Consider the following 14261-nt stretch of genomic DNA (forward strand, 5'->3'; position numbering starts at 1 on the left):
GATCCTAGCAAGACCGGCAAGAGCAGAATCATCAACAAATTGAAGATGGGAAAGAGAAGGTAAGCCATTACCCCACCGCCAGCCTTGAATAGAATTCTGGGACACCTGATGCTTAATGAATCTGCCCAAGCCTTCAGCCATGATGATGAATAGATATGGGGAGAGAGGGTCACCCTGGCGGAGGCCTCTAGAAGCACCAAATAGTTGTGAAGGTTGACCATTAATAAGAATAGAAAAAGAGGCAGGAGTAACGCAACTCATAATCCAACTCACCCAGTCAGAGCTAAATCCAAAAGAAAGAAGAATACTCCTTAGGAAGCTCCATTTAACTCTATCGTAGGCCTTAGCCATATCTAGCTTAACAAACATGGCTCTCTCCCTTGAAGTAGCCATAGAGTGAATAGCCTCAGTAGCAATAACCACCCCATCCAAAATTTGTCTTCCAACAACAAAACCACCTTGTTCTTCTGAGATAATAATGGGAAGCCACCTTTTCAGTCTCTCAGCAATCAGCTTAGTAATAACTTTGTAGACCACATTACATAAGGCAATTGGTCTAAAAAACTCCAATTGATTAGCACCCTCTCTCTTAGGAATAAGAGTCAAGAATGTAGAGTTCAAAGCTCGAAGCATCTGCTTGCTAGCATAGGATTCTTTAACCACCTCCAACAAATCATGATTAATGATGTCCCAAAATTCCTGAAAGAATTCAACTGGAAAACCATCAGGACCAGGAGCCTTCCCCTTAGGCATGCCAAAGACCACCGCCTCCAGCTCTTCCAAAGAGATAGGACGCATGAGATAATCATTCATTTCCTGAGTGATAAGGGAAGGAATACAGGACAAAATAATATTTTCTTCATTATCAGCAGGAGGAGAGTCCTCAGAGAAGAGGGTAGAGAAGTACGAAATAGCCTCCTGGAACAAAGCTGACAAGGAATTCAGTTGGATACCTTGAGAATTAACCAAAGAAGAGATAGTGCTCTGATTCCGGCGAGATTGCACTGTTTTATGGAAAAAGGCAGTGTTTCGATCACCTTCCTGGAGCCAATCAACTCGAGCCTTTTGCTTCCAAAAAATTTCCTCTCGAAGTTCCCATTCTTCTAGAGCTCTAGAAGCAAGGGATTCAGCTTGGCCAAGATCCTCCGAGAAACCTCGATCTCTAATCTCCCTTGTGATGACATCAAGATTTTCTTGAGCAAGCCTCTTCATAAAGTGAAGATTCCCAAAGCATTCCCTATTCCATATCTTGAGCTGCCTTTTAACATATTGAAGCCTTTTAGAAAATGAGAACATTGCAGTACCATATGCAGGGGCACCATCTTTCCACCAACAAAAAACAAAATCATGAAGAGAGGAGTCACGAAGCCACATCAACTGGAACTTAAAAGGAGGATGCTTCGGAACATAAGCCCCTATAGCGGAAAATTTGATTGGCCAATGATCTGAACCCCTCCAATCAAGGATTTCTGAAGAGATAGTAAGGGTGCCACTAAGCCAGAAGCAAGAAACAAGAAATCTATCCAGGCGTTCTGAGATAGCAGCAACACCAGTCCTGCGATTATTCCAGGTATAGAGGCCATTAGAAGGCTTAACATTAGAGAGATGCAAAAGAGATATGTGTTGCCGAAGAAGAGCAGAAGAAGGCCCCAATCTAGCCAAACCACCATGCTTCTCTTCCAGACTTTACTCTTGAATGTGAATTATTTCTCAAATGTTCCTTGGTTCCAATATTAGGATCACATAATGATAATATTGCGATAACTTCAGGTCTATATCACAAGTAGACACATTGCATAAGGTTTTGAAGTTAAATAAACTCATTATCATTATATCAATGTTTTAAATAAATTTTAAATATTTGTAGTATCAAAATTGGTTCATGACTGATAACCCCACTAAGAATAAAATTAAAGCCTTTGTTGGCATTGAGCAAGGCTACAGGGAAAATAGGCTTCATAACTGCTAATGTATTCACTGAAGGGACTGACACAACTCCAGCAGTTTAAAAAAAACTTGACATAGAACTTGTTACATATCTCCAGATTAGTTCGTTGAGTTTTTGGAGGATTTGAACATTGATTCCTGACACCCATGGCTTGCACAAAAGACACAGACGGTAGCAGACATGAACTTTGTTATCAATTTGATTAAATCTTCTTGATATTTAGTGTGGATGGAGATCACTTTTGTTTATATTCTATTCTTTCAAAATATCTCTCACTGTAACCACCAAATGCTTGCGAGTAGCACAGAGAAAACAGAATGTTTTGACATAAACTTAGTAGCCATATGCTTAAACTTTAAAATATTTCTGGATTTTCATCTTCTTTGTAAAAGATTTTGTGTTCTCTCAGCTGTAAAACTTACGAGTCCACAGATTAATGGCCTGGTTATTTTCCATACCTGCAGAGAAGGCTGGGTAGGCTCTTTGATTATTACCATAATACTAATACCCACCTCTACTTTTCATTTTTTCAATTGTTTTAGGTGGGTCACTTTGTTTTCTTATTTGTGTTATTTTATCTATATTTTCTTTACCCTTTTTACTGCCATATTTTTGGCATTCAATTGAGTCTCAGCACATTCTCTTTACATACTTCATGGCTGTTATTACTTTAAGTTACAATTTAATTCTAAAACTCTAAATTCCAAATTAGTTTTCCTGAATAGTATTGTCCTTGTAATGATATGGTGTGAGTAATTCCATGAAATTCTTTAATGAGGTTAAATATAAAATTAATAATTGTCACTTGACATTTTGAATTTTTAAAGACATTTTTTATACCAATCTCTCAATTGTAACGTTTGTCTTTTTTGTTTATGCTGTTATTTCAAAGTTTTTTATCATTATTTTTAATGTATCCTTCTGCATTTGTTTGCATATTTTCCATGTTATTTTTTCCTTACTGCAGGGTATAATCTACCTTACGGCTATAGTTTGTGAAGCTTTTAGTAACTGGTTGCTAAAATATATAATATGAGCAGGGAAAAAGTCTGACAAAATTTTCTGTTAAAATATGTAATATATAACTAACTTATTGGTCTTTTATATTATATTAATATCTCATAGTTTCTGAAGTGGCACTGAATATTTTATAGTTGTATCATTCAGGCAAAATTATACTCAATACAAGCAAAAGCAACTGCAGAAGTTGCCCTTGAAAAACAGATACTATCTGAAAAAGAATCTGAGTTAACTGCAGCTGATCAAGTTCTTTCAGATTTGAAGCAGGTTTCTCTCTCCCTCCCCCTCCCTCCCTCCCTCCCTCCCTCCCCTCAAATATTTTAATTGTCTCTAAAACATCTTTAAAAAAAAGTGATCTATTATTTTCCTGTAATACTTGAAGCCATTTATTACTTTTTTTAATCTTAATGTTCCCCAAGTAATGTATATGTTGGTGTCTGTCTTGTTTTATTGATTGTATGTTGATTTTCATGACTCATGAATCATATTCTTGCAGGTTCGGGTAGAATATTGGGGTGAAGGAATAAATGTGGAGGTGACAGGCAGTTTCAATGGTTGGCAGCATCACATTTCAATGGAACCAGATCCAGCATCTGAAATTCAAATTTCTAATGGAACAAGGTCTGAGCATATGCTGGCTACATAATCTGTTTACATACATATAACAGATGCCTAGAAGCAGAAATTCAATGGTTTATGTCATATGATCATTAACTCCTACAAAAAGATGACAAGTCTTTATCTTTGTTGAATTAAATCTCAACTTTTGAACCATGTTGAAAGAAACATTATCATTTATGGCTGACATGATATACTTTTCCTGAGTGTCCTTTCCTTAAACATAAATTTGATAATGTCTCTATTTCTCTGGGTTTTGTGTCTGCACATGTGCATGTGGGCACATGTACATTCATGTGCATTTGTGCTCAAACACATGCATGTCTGTGTGTTGTGCATGTGGGTGTGCAAAGTGCATACGTATATGTATTCTCTAAGACAGTAATTTGATAATGTCTGTATTCCTTTTAGTTTCTAATGTGCAATGGGCTCGGGTGTGTTTTTCTACAACGGACTACACCCTGTAAGAATAACTAAGATAAGATAACTTTATTAATGTCCAACCAAAGATTAACAAGAGGGTCCAAGGAATTGTAACAATCAGCAAAAGGGCAGCCAATAGCAAGAGCACCAAACGGTGTCCAAGGAGAGAAAATGGAACAACAAAATCAAGACCCAATTGAATAAATCACCCAACTAGCTGCATTGAGCTGCTGAGAAAAAACAATAGAACCTAAGGATAGGCCTTAGGGCAAGAAGGGTCCCAAGCTGTCTCTGAAGACCTTTGGTAGAGAGTGAAGAACTTTGCTACTATGTGGAGGATTTGCAAGGACACATGACCTTGAGAGGCCCATCTAGGGGTCAAGTGGTTGCTCAGTACTCCACGTAGGAGAGACCGCCATGAAGAATGAGGTGATGAGCTGATTGGGGTGTGGTCTCGTGGGGAGAAGTTACTGTGGTCCCAAAGCCTTTGAGTTTCTTGAAGATAGAGTGCGAAACACTTCTGATATTTGCATCTAATAAAGGAGGGGAGAGACTGTGTCTCCTTGAAGAAGTTGTAGAACCTCCTTCTGATCTCATAGTAGATGGGGCAGAAAAATATGAAGCAAGTCTCCATATCTGCCTCCCCCATATCACAAAGTTGGCAGATCTTGTTTTCCCTATCCAAGTGATGGTTAGACTAAATGCATAGCCTATGCAAATCCACTCTGAAGGAACCAAGAGAAATATGGAGTGCATGTGACCATCCATGAGTCAAGTATGAGGGGCGAACAATGATTTCGTCCTAAATATCAAGAAAGTGTTCCACATAGAAGGCCATTCTTGAGTGGAGCCCCCTAGAGTGGTTAACCCAAGTAGTGAGAATATACTATTTGTAAATGCCCCATCCTAATGTGCATATTCAGCTTCTGCAAGTGGTAGAACTTGAGAGGTGGCATATTAAGAGTATTGGAAAGGAGGAAGGTGATCAATGTCAATCTCGATTGAAGCCAAAAGAGCCAAAGCTTGAGCAACTTAACATTGAGCCCACCTCACAGAATCAAAGGTGCGATAGCCTCTAAGAAAAGTAGGAGAGGTAGGAATATCTGTGACACCCCTTGGAGGAGTCCGCCAAGTTGTGTAGGCAATGTAAGATCCAAACCAAGACGAAGATGGTGCCAAGCTTGAAGGGAGGGACCTCAAACTCAACTAGGACAATATTGTGTGGAGTAGACTACCAGCATCGAATGATGCACTAAAGAAAAAGAGTTTGAACCTACTCCACGAAGGCCCAATCCAACTCTAGTAAATATGGTTTCCACACCATAGATCCATAGAGTGTCATTGGTCTAACCAAACTGTCCATAAGAGTCACCTTGGATGTGGTGTCATAGAACTTGGAAGTGATATCTGAAAAACTATCTCTCAACAAGGGCCAAAGAGAAATACCCTTTTTTTATATGAGGTTGAAGTGTTCAGTTCATGTTGACATGAGGGCTAGAGAACTTGACCCCTGGATATGTGTAGGAAGATGAGATCTCAACCTCTGTGTCCTAGAAAAAGAAATGGAGGTGTGAGGTCTTCAGGCAATTGAAGTCCACCACCTTGGTCTTACTTTGTTTAGTTGTCAATTTTCATGAATCACAAAAAGATGCGAGTCTATCAAGAAGTCTTTGTAACCCATTTAGAGAAGAGATTGGGAGGACCACATCATTCGTGAAACGTATGATAGAGATTAAGACCTAGTGTAAGGAGAATCCATCTCCGGGAGGGAGTGCACCTAAAGAAATGCCTCCGACTCATCAATTTGAAGTCCAAACAAAGTAGGAGACAAATGGAAACCCTGGTTCACTCCAATAGTGCTCTGAATAAATTTCGATATCCCTTGAGGGTTCCTAATGTGACCAACTACCATCTCATAGAGTCTTACAATTGCAATCGAGAGTCTCAGAAATACCAATGTCATGAAGCCTCTAGAAGAGGGTCGTCGTGGGAATTGATTCAAATGCCTTCCGAAAATCTGCAAAGTAGCAGTACACCCTCTAGGAGCGATGGCACTTTTCCTCAAAAATAGCCCTAAGAGTCAGGATGTGATCCATTTTTTGAAATTTAGTTGGAAGCCAGCCTGCCCCCTTATGCCTATAATCCATCTCTTGGAAAAGAATAGCGTGCAAGCCTATAGTGTACAGTTTAGAGAAAGAGTGCCCAACCATGATGGTCTTGTATTTGTTGGGATCTGAAGCTATCCCACAACCTTATGAATTTGATAGATGATATGTTGTGACCAAGAGGGGGAACCACGTGCAAACCACTCCTTTGAACAAATCTATGAGGAATGAGTCCAAAATCTTGAGGATGTACTTGAAGAATGCCAATTGGAACCCTTCCTCATCAGAAGCCTTGCTAGCATTCATGCCTCATTGATATTGGTGATGGTGAAAAGGTGGCAAGAAAGCAGAAAACATAAAATTATTGTTATAAATTTTCATTTGCATAACTAAGCACAATAAACATTCTTAAGAGTGGCATTGAAAATATGAACCATAAGAACAATGAAATTGGACATTGAATGATGAATTGAGTTTGAGAAATACAAATATGAAATATTTGATTTTTATATTAACATAAAATAACTGCAACAAGCATGGAAATCTGAAATGAGTCAATATCAAAATAAAAATGAAAAAATATGTAAGAACCTCGTTAGGATTCAAACTCCCAACTTGAGCTTTCACTTAACATATTTAGGCAAACAGTTGGCATACATGCAGTGCTCTGATAACACTGTAAAAACCCCAATGGTTCTTACTTTGATCAACTCTTTTGGGAACAATTTTTATTTTGAAGTTTGTCTCCTTTGTAATCTCAAAATATATGTTTCCTTTTTGTGTTTGGTAATAATATTGGAAAACATATAACAATGCTTGAAATGTCTAAATAAAAATGCCAACTCACTGAGAATAGCCTTATTTGTTTATTTTTTGTATGCAAACATTTACAAAAATTAAATTGAATGCTTCAACATGAATTGCTAATGAATTAAGAAACCTATAAATGCTTGTAGTGGCATTGAAAGTTCCTATGAGTGTTAGCAGCCTTGAAATTATTAATCCAATTGATTGGCAGCTTGCCACAATGGAGGAATTAGGTCTAGGAAGCTAGTACAATGATCAATCATGGCTCCTTGGGAGAAGTGTGTCTGCCTTTATTTCCAATGCAAGTTTCTATGGACTATGATTTGGCCCTTTTATTGTCATTTGTACACTTCTCTGCTAATATTCTGGTTTATAAATGATTGAAAACCCCAATTTCCTACCCTTAAACAAAGTTAATCATGTTCTTTGAATTGAAGCCATAGCAGTCTGCACAAATTGTAGGATATTTCACCAATTCTAAGTGCTCTGGTAATGTAGAATTGACAATTCCACAAGCATGCAAATACATAAGCCCTTCTTCATGTTCCTTTAGCAAAAAAAACAAAATAAATGCATCCAGAATTGAGTTTCCATTTTCACCCAAAGGCTTTTATAATTTCTCTACAAAGAGAGTCAATAGCTTCGTTAGAACACCCTACATAACTTAATGGTGTTTTAGCTTGTAAAGCTTAATCATTTGAATTATATCATTCAAATATAATTCCTACTTTACTTATTTGGTGCCACCATAAGATAATTTTCTTAGTTACCTTGGTTCTCCGATATGGCCTCCAGACCAAGACTGGGTTCAAAATAGTACTTGGTATGGATACAGTTCCTCAAAAATTTGACCAGGGTATGGTTTGTGGCAATCAAGTTCGAATTTGTCCCAAGTAACAATCAACTCGACCATCAAATCAAATTTGCAGTGAATCGCGTCGAACTAAGCCCCACAGACGACATTTAAGTCATTTTTTGGACATATTTATAATTTGGAGTTTCTAAACCTTTAAAAGTGAATGTAAATGTCTTATGTTAGCTTCTAACACTCATATTTGATGTGCAAATAGGTTATTTTGTCTCAAGCAAGAGCAAATAGGGGGTTGAGCAAGAGTTTGTTTGTGCAAGGAGGAGTTGGAAGATTGGTTTGTTAGCTATCTTGTAGTGCTTGTGCCTCATTCCTACACCTTTGCAAGCTTAGAATGGCAGCAAGAGGTAAGTCTTTGTTCCATTTTCCTTTTGTTTTGTTTAAGCGTTCTATTTTTTTTCAATTATCTTTCATTGCCAATAAGATCTAGCCATTGTTTTCCCTAAAATTTTATTCTCAATATGTATACAATTTCTTGCCGTAGGAAAATGAACTTCAATGGGATCTACCTCTTCCTCAGCAGGCATTGCCAATACCCAACAAAGAATAGAACCCCAATTTGATTTTCCTTTGTGGAAGTATATGGATATTGTACCTTTTCTAGGAGGTGGTGGTTACCGTTGGAAATGTCGGGGTTGTGATGTAGAAAGAAATAGTTCATATTTTTGTGTGGTGGGCCATTCGTATGGATATTGTGGAAGAGGAGTTAAGATATGTCATGGAGAAAAAATGCACCTATGCCAAATTCATGATTATTAAAATATATTCAAGAGCATGAGGAAACAAAAGAGAGTGATGAACTTAGGCGAAATACCATTGATGACAATAAAACTAAAAAATGGGCAAAGGGAATGAAATCCACCCCAGATGTTGTTATAGAAGATCACCCCTTCTATACTACCTCAGCTCCCCCTAATTCTCAAAATGAAGCACCCCTTTCACACAAAAGAAAGGGACCTCTAAAAACTACATTTCAAAATCAGAGTAGGGAAATTGCCAACATTGATGGTGTAATATGCTTGTATGCAAATGAGTTGTCTTTTAATCTTGTTCACTCTCCACATTTCAAAAGGATGTTGAGAAGTGCTAATGAAGCACCTGCAGGGTATTCAAGTCCCGATTTTGATAGAGTATGAATTGCTTTGTTCGATCAAGAGGTCAAGTCGATTGCTAAGCAATTGAAGCCCATCAAGTATTCATGGATTGAGATAGGGGTAATAGTTGTTTTAGACGTTCGGTAAGATGGTAGGGATCATCCATTGATCAATGTTTTGGTGGTGTCCCCTAAAGGGGCAATGTTTTTGAAAGTGGTGGATTGTGAGGGGCAAGTAAAAGATGGGCAATTTATTGCTAGTATTCTCATCTCTACCATTGAAGGAGTGGGCACTAGAAACATTATCCAAGTTGTAACAGACAATGCCAAGAATTGTAGAGTTGCTGGTTTGTTGGTTGAAGAGAGAGACCATATCTTTTGTGTGCTTCATTCACTTAATCTTATGCTACAAAGGATTGGGAAGAGTATTGAGTAGATCAAGGAGGTGTATGCAAAAGCTAAGGACATCTAGATGTTCATCACAAACCACTACATGACTCAAGGGATATTCAAAATATTTCTACGTTTGGAGTTGTTGAAGGTATTTTACAATTTCTGATTTTTTTAATCGTGTAATGTGTATTGATTTTTTAAGTATGCATCTAATAGTTGTGTTTTTTTCATAGTTTAAAAAATTGGCATTATATTGCCAAACCACGGTATAACGCAGGAGTTTGCAGCAGCCAAATATATCGCTGAATATATCGGCAGCATTAAATATCAAAAACCTGTGGTGAGATATATGAAAAAAATTGTGTTATAAACCCTAAATTCGGCAAAAAAACCGTTGAAAACAGTGTTGACTGGTCGTTAGAAATTTAGGTAAAAAGTTTAGGTTTACAACATTTGATATCTTCACTCCCAATTGCGTCTAGTATGCACGCAAAAGTGACTTCTTCCTCCAGCGACGTGGCCATGACCTCCTCCAGTAGCAGCGACAACTTCTAAACTTTATACAGGTGAACGAGTTTATTTTGGACAGGTGATCGAGGTGCAAGCGGCCATGACCTCCTCCAGTAGTCTGGTTGTGCGTGATGATGTTTGGACGGCCATGTTCAACTGTATAGTTGCATTCGACCTCCTACACTTGGCATTCGACTTTTCTTGCAGAACTCTTGGTGGTATGTGAAATATTTTTTAATCTTTTTTTAAAAATTAATATATATTCATATTGTAACTTGTTATATAAAACTATAGATATTAATATAATTATATAAAACTATATATATTGTGTATAAATAATAAAACTATATATTATTATTATTTATAATGTAACAGACTAACAGTAATACAGTAATACTAATTAGTAAATTTCTATTAGTAATTTCAATTTTAAACACCGTTAGGAACTTAGGATAGTTTTAAATTTAATATCAGTAAATAACAACAGTATAACAAAATTGGAAAGAACTATTAATGTTAATATAAATGTCCCTTAATTATTAGCAAGGTAAATAACTGTTGAATAGTTTTAAATTTTTACTATTAGTAAATAACAGTTGGATACTCGTTCTATTCTATTTTGCTTATAGACTAATTCCAGTTTATTTTAACCCGAATGGTTGGATAGTAGATCTCACCCTCCTTTTGATAAAAGTTGGATTACAAATCATTAAATTCTATATATTCATATTGTTGCAAATTATGTTTGATATCAATCTTATTTTATATTTGATTGTTCATTCTTATACTTGCAGAGTGCAGACTTCGAGTGTCAGTGACATACCTATAGAAACAGGATGATTGGTGGTGGCAGAGCTAAGGATCCTTTATGGAACCATGGGATCCCAAGGGTAATCAGTGGACATGTCGAATGTATCCATTGCCATGAGAAAATGACTTCAGGGATAGGCCGATTGAAATACCATCTTGCGAAGATTCCATGCAATCATATTACAGCGTATGATGAATGTCCGGAAGAGGCTACAAGAGAGGCTTTGACAAGCCTACAAAAATATGCACAAAGTAAGGCAGAAAAAAAGAGGACATTTGAGGCTATGACAGCCCTAATGGGGACTTTTAGTTCTATAGGATCAGAAACAGGTGGAGAGGATTCTTCTATTGGGCCTCGGATACGAGGATCGGGAAGTACGAGTGGGTCTCTAGCAGACTTTTGGATTCCACGTAACACTCTTGGTGCTCAACCCAGCTTGCTAGGCACTGCATTGAACAAAGAGATGCATGAGAAGACAAGGGTGGCAATTACAAGATTTTGGGTCTGCAATGATATTCCCTTCAATTCTTTATTCAATCTGTATTGGAATCAAGTGGTAACTTCCATTTCTTTGTCTGGTAAGGCGTTCAAGTCCCCAACTCCCTATGAGGTGAGTGACCCATTGTTACAGGACGAGGTAAGAAATATTCATCAGCTTGTAGAAGAGCAAAGAACAGTTTAGGAATAGAAAGGTTGCACTATTATATCTGATGGGTGGACAGATGGCAGGAACAGGACACTCATCAACTTTCTAGTTGCTTCAGGGGGGTAGCTGGTATTTCTAAAATCAGTTGATGCCTCTAATCAAGTAAAAAATGCAGAAAATTTGTGTAACATGTTGGATGAGGTGGTAATAGATGTGGGAGTTGCTAATGTCATCCAGATTGTGACTGATAATGCAGCTACACATGTGGCTGCCGGTAGACTTCTCATGGAGAGACATCCCACATTATTTTGGAGCCCTTGTGCTGCCCATTGTCTTGACTTGCTTCTTGAGGATCTAGGAAACTAAGCTGGGTGGAGAAGGTGGTTGAAGATGGAAGGAATATTGCTAAGTACATCTACAATCATACATGGGTCTTGAGCCTTATGAGAGAGCACACTAGTGGTAAGGCTCTTGTACGGGCAGGGGTCACACGCTTTGCTACTAATTTTATAAACTTGCAAAGCATATCTGAGACATTGCTAGACCTCAGGCGTATGTTTCTTGATAAGAAATGGTTAGAGAGTCCTTATGCCAGGAAGCCTGAAGCAGAGAAGATTGCGAGGATTGTGTTTGATAGTAACATTCAAAGGCTAATGGAAGAGACCCTCAAAGTAAGTTTTCAAGTATTCATTGATGATTTAATATTCAATTTTGAAATATTGTCCTTGGCTGATTTTTGTATGTTTTATTATGTCTAGGTATCAAAACCGTTGGTGAAGGTTCTACGAATTGTGGATGGGGATAAAAACCCCATGGGGTTTCTATATGAGGCCATGGATAGTGCAAAAGAGGCCATTCAACATTTTTATAGGTCAAATGAGACCAAATATAGATCCATATGGAACATTATTGATTGTAGGTGGAACCGACAACTCCACCAACACATTCATGCAGCTGCCTACTTCTTGAACCCCAAGTACTATTTTTCCAACACTTTTAAAGCAGATGCAGAGGTTCAGATTGGCTTGGACACATCTATTCGAAGATTGGTTGCTAATATGGACCTCTGAGACCTCATACTTGATGAGTTGCAGAGCTACAAGAGGGAAGAGGGGCCATTGTTTTCTTCTCCTGATTGAAAACGTAGGAGATACACTTTGCAGCTAGGTAAAAAAGAATGTGTTTAGTTTTATCATACCGTTCATTTCTCTCGTGAAGTTTATTGGAAGTTTTACCACATCATAAATGGTTTTTTAATTTTTTAATCCTTACAGATCTGTGGTGGGAAGATTATGGTGCCACAACGCCTAATCTTCAAAAGCTTGCCATCCAAATTTTATCGCAGCCTTGTAGTGCTTCTGGTTGCGAGAGAAATTGGAGTACTTTTCAAAACATTCACACAAAGAAACATAATAGGTTGACTCAAAAGTGCCTGACTGATTTGGTTTATGTGAAGTACAACCTTCTCTTGCATGAGAAGAAGGTGAAAGGGCAAGCTTCATATGAAGCACTAGACTTGGATGACATTGATCCATACTCAGCTGATTGGATTGCTTCTCCTGATGATGAGGATGCAGATGTTGGTGAACCTTTACTAACAGATGAGCAGCTAGCTGAGTTTGAGAGAGAAGCAAATAAGTGGGATGCAGATGTGGCAGCACGTGAGGAGGAACATGAGCTTGGTCATCCATCAGAGGCTTCTATCCAGCGTGAGGGACCTATTAGGGCACCTATTGAGGATGTTGCCACAGCAACTACTTCAACACCACACACCCAGCAGCAAGGATCTCTTTTGAGTTTTACTCATAGACGCAATTTATGATTGCTACTTTCAGTTTTCATTGATACTGAGACTTGAACTTAATATGTATTCAGAAGTAGTAGTTTCGTAGAGTTTTGACTTTATGTATCGAACTTATTTATATTCAGATGTTCTACTTGTTTTTTGGTATACGATTCTAGTAGTATGTTAAATTGTTAATGATTAATCTACTAAGTTCCTCTTGCTATAAGTATAAATTACTATTTAACTTAAACTTTGAATGATATATGGTGGATATCTCAATTTTCAAATTATTATATATTCTACAAATTTGGTGTATGTATGCATTTTAAAGCATAGTTTAAGAAATTTTATATTTTCAAATGTTCGATAAAAGTGTCGATTTATTGCCAAATTTTTAGCCGAGTTTTTCAAAATTTTTGGGTCGGCCGAGATATTGTCGATATCGAGTTTTTAAACTATGGTCCTGAGACGACTAATGGAAGTGAAAGAGACACTTTCCAATATGGTAATCAAGAACAAATGGGTTATATGGAGGCAATGCAATAGTGAGAGGACATCCAAAATAAAGCTTAGGATATTGGATGACTTATGGTGGGAAAGTGTGGAATATCTCATTAAGTTCACCAAGCCCATTACAATCATGCTTAGGTATGTAGCCATGGATAGGCCTTGCCTTGGATAGATATATGATGGCATAGACTCAATGTTTGAGAAGATCAAACAAATTGTAAATGAAAAAGAGCAAGATCCTCAAGAGAACTTCAAAGAATTGCAAGCAATTGTTGTAGAACAATGGAACAAAATGACCACTCCCCTACATTTTCTTGCCTATACAGTGATGCCCAAATACTATAGCACATAATATATTGATCTACTAGGAAGACTACCACCCTATAGAGATATAGAAGTGTAGGATGGATACATGGCAGTATTTGAAAGACTCTTTCTTGATGATGATATGCGAGATTTAATTAGAGATGAGTATATACAGTTTGTGGATGCAAAAACTCTGAGTAATGATGCTCTTCGCCATCAGTTTAGGAAGGATGCTCATAGTTGGTGGTACCTCCATGGCTGAAGGTTCTAAACGTTGCAACCCCTTGCAATCAAAGTGATATCACAAGTAAGTTTAATTTAAAAACAAATTACTACTAGTTTACTTTGTCTTCATAAATTTCTAAAAATTGTAAGATTCAAGATAGATTATTTATACTTTATTTTTGAATTGTTTAC

At 37.4% G+C, this 14261-nt stretch overlaps 1 protein-coding gene across 3 annotated transcripts in view; it reads left to right on the forward strand.

Moving 5' to 3' along the window:
- Positions 1-14261, forward strand: part of LOC149543579 (5'-AMP-activated protein kinase-like protein) — a 262094-nt gene that overhangs the window by 119001 nt on the left and 128832 nt on the right. For all 3 annotated transcript variants that reach the window (XM_089798356.1, XM_089798357.1, XM_089798358.1), the window contains 2 exons: positions 3116-3235; positions 3465-3589. In XM_089798356.1, coding sequence (XP_089654482.1) covers positions 3116-3235; positions 3465-3589 — 245 coding nt within the window. The remainder of the gene's footprint in view (positions 1-3115; positions 3236-3464; positions 3590-14261) is intronic.

The sequence above is a fragment of the Cupressus sempervirens genome, chromosome 8 (genome assembly GCF_028749045.1).
Source record: "Cupressus sempervirens isolate cs-2001-9-10 chromosome 8, ASM2874904v1, whole genome shotgun sequence".
Lineage (NCBI taxonomy): Eukaryota > Viridiplantae > Streptophyta > Pinopsida > Cupressales > Cupressaceae > Cupressus > Cupressus sempervirens.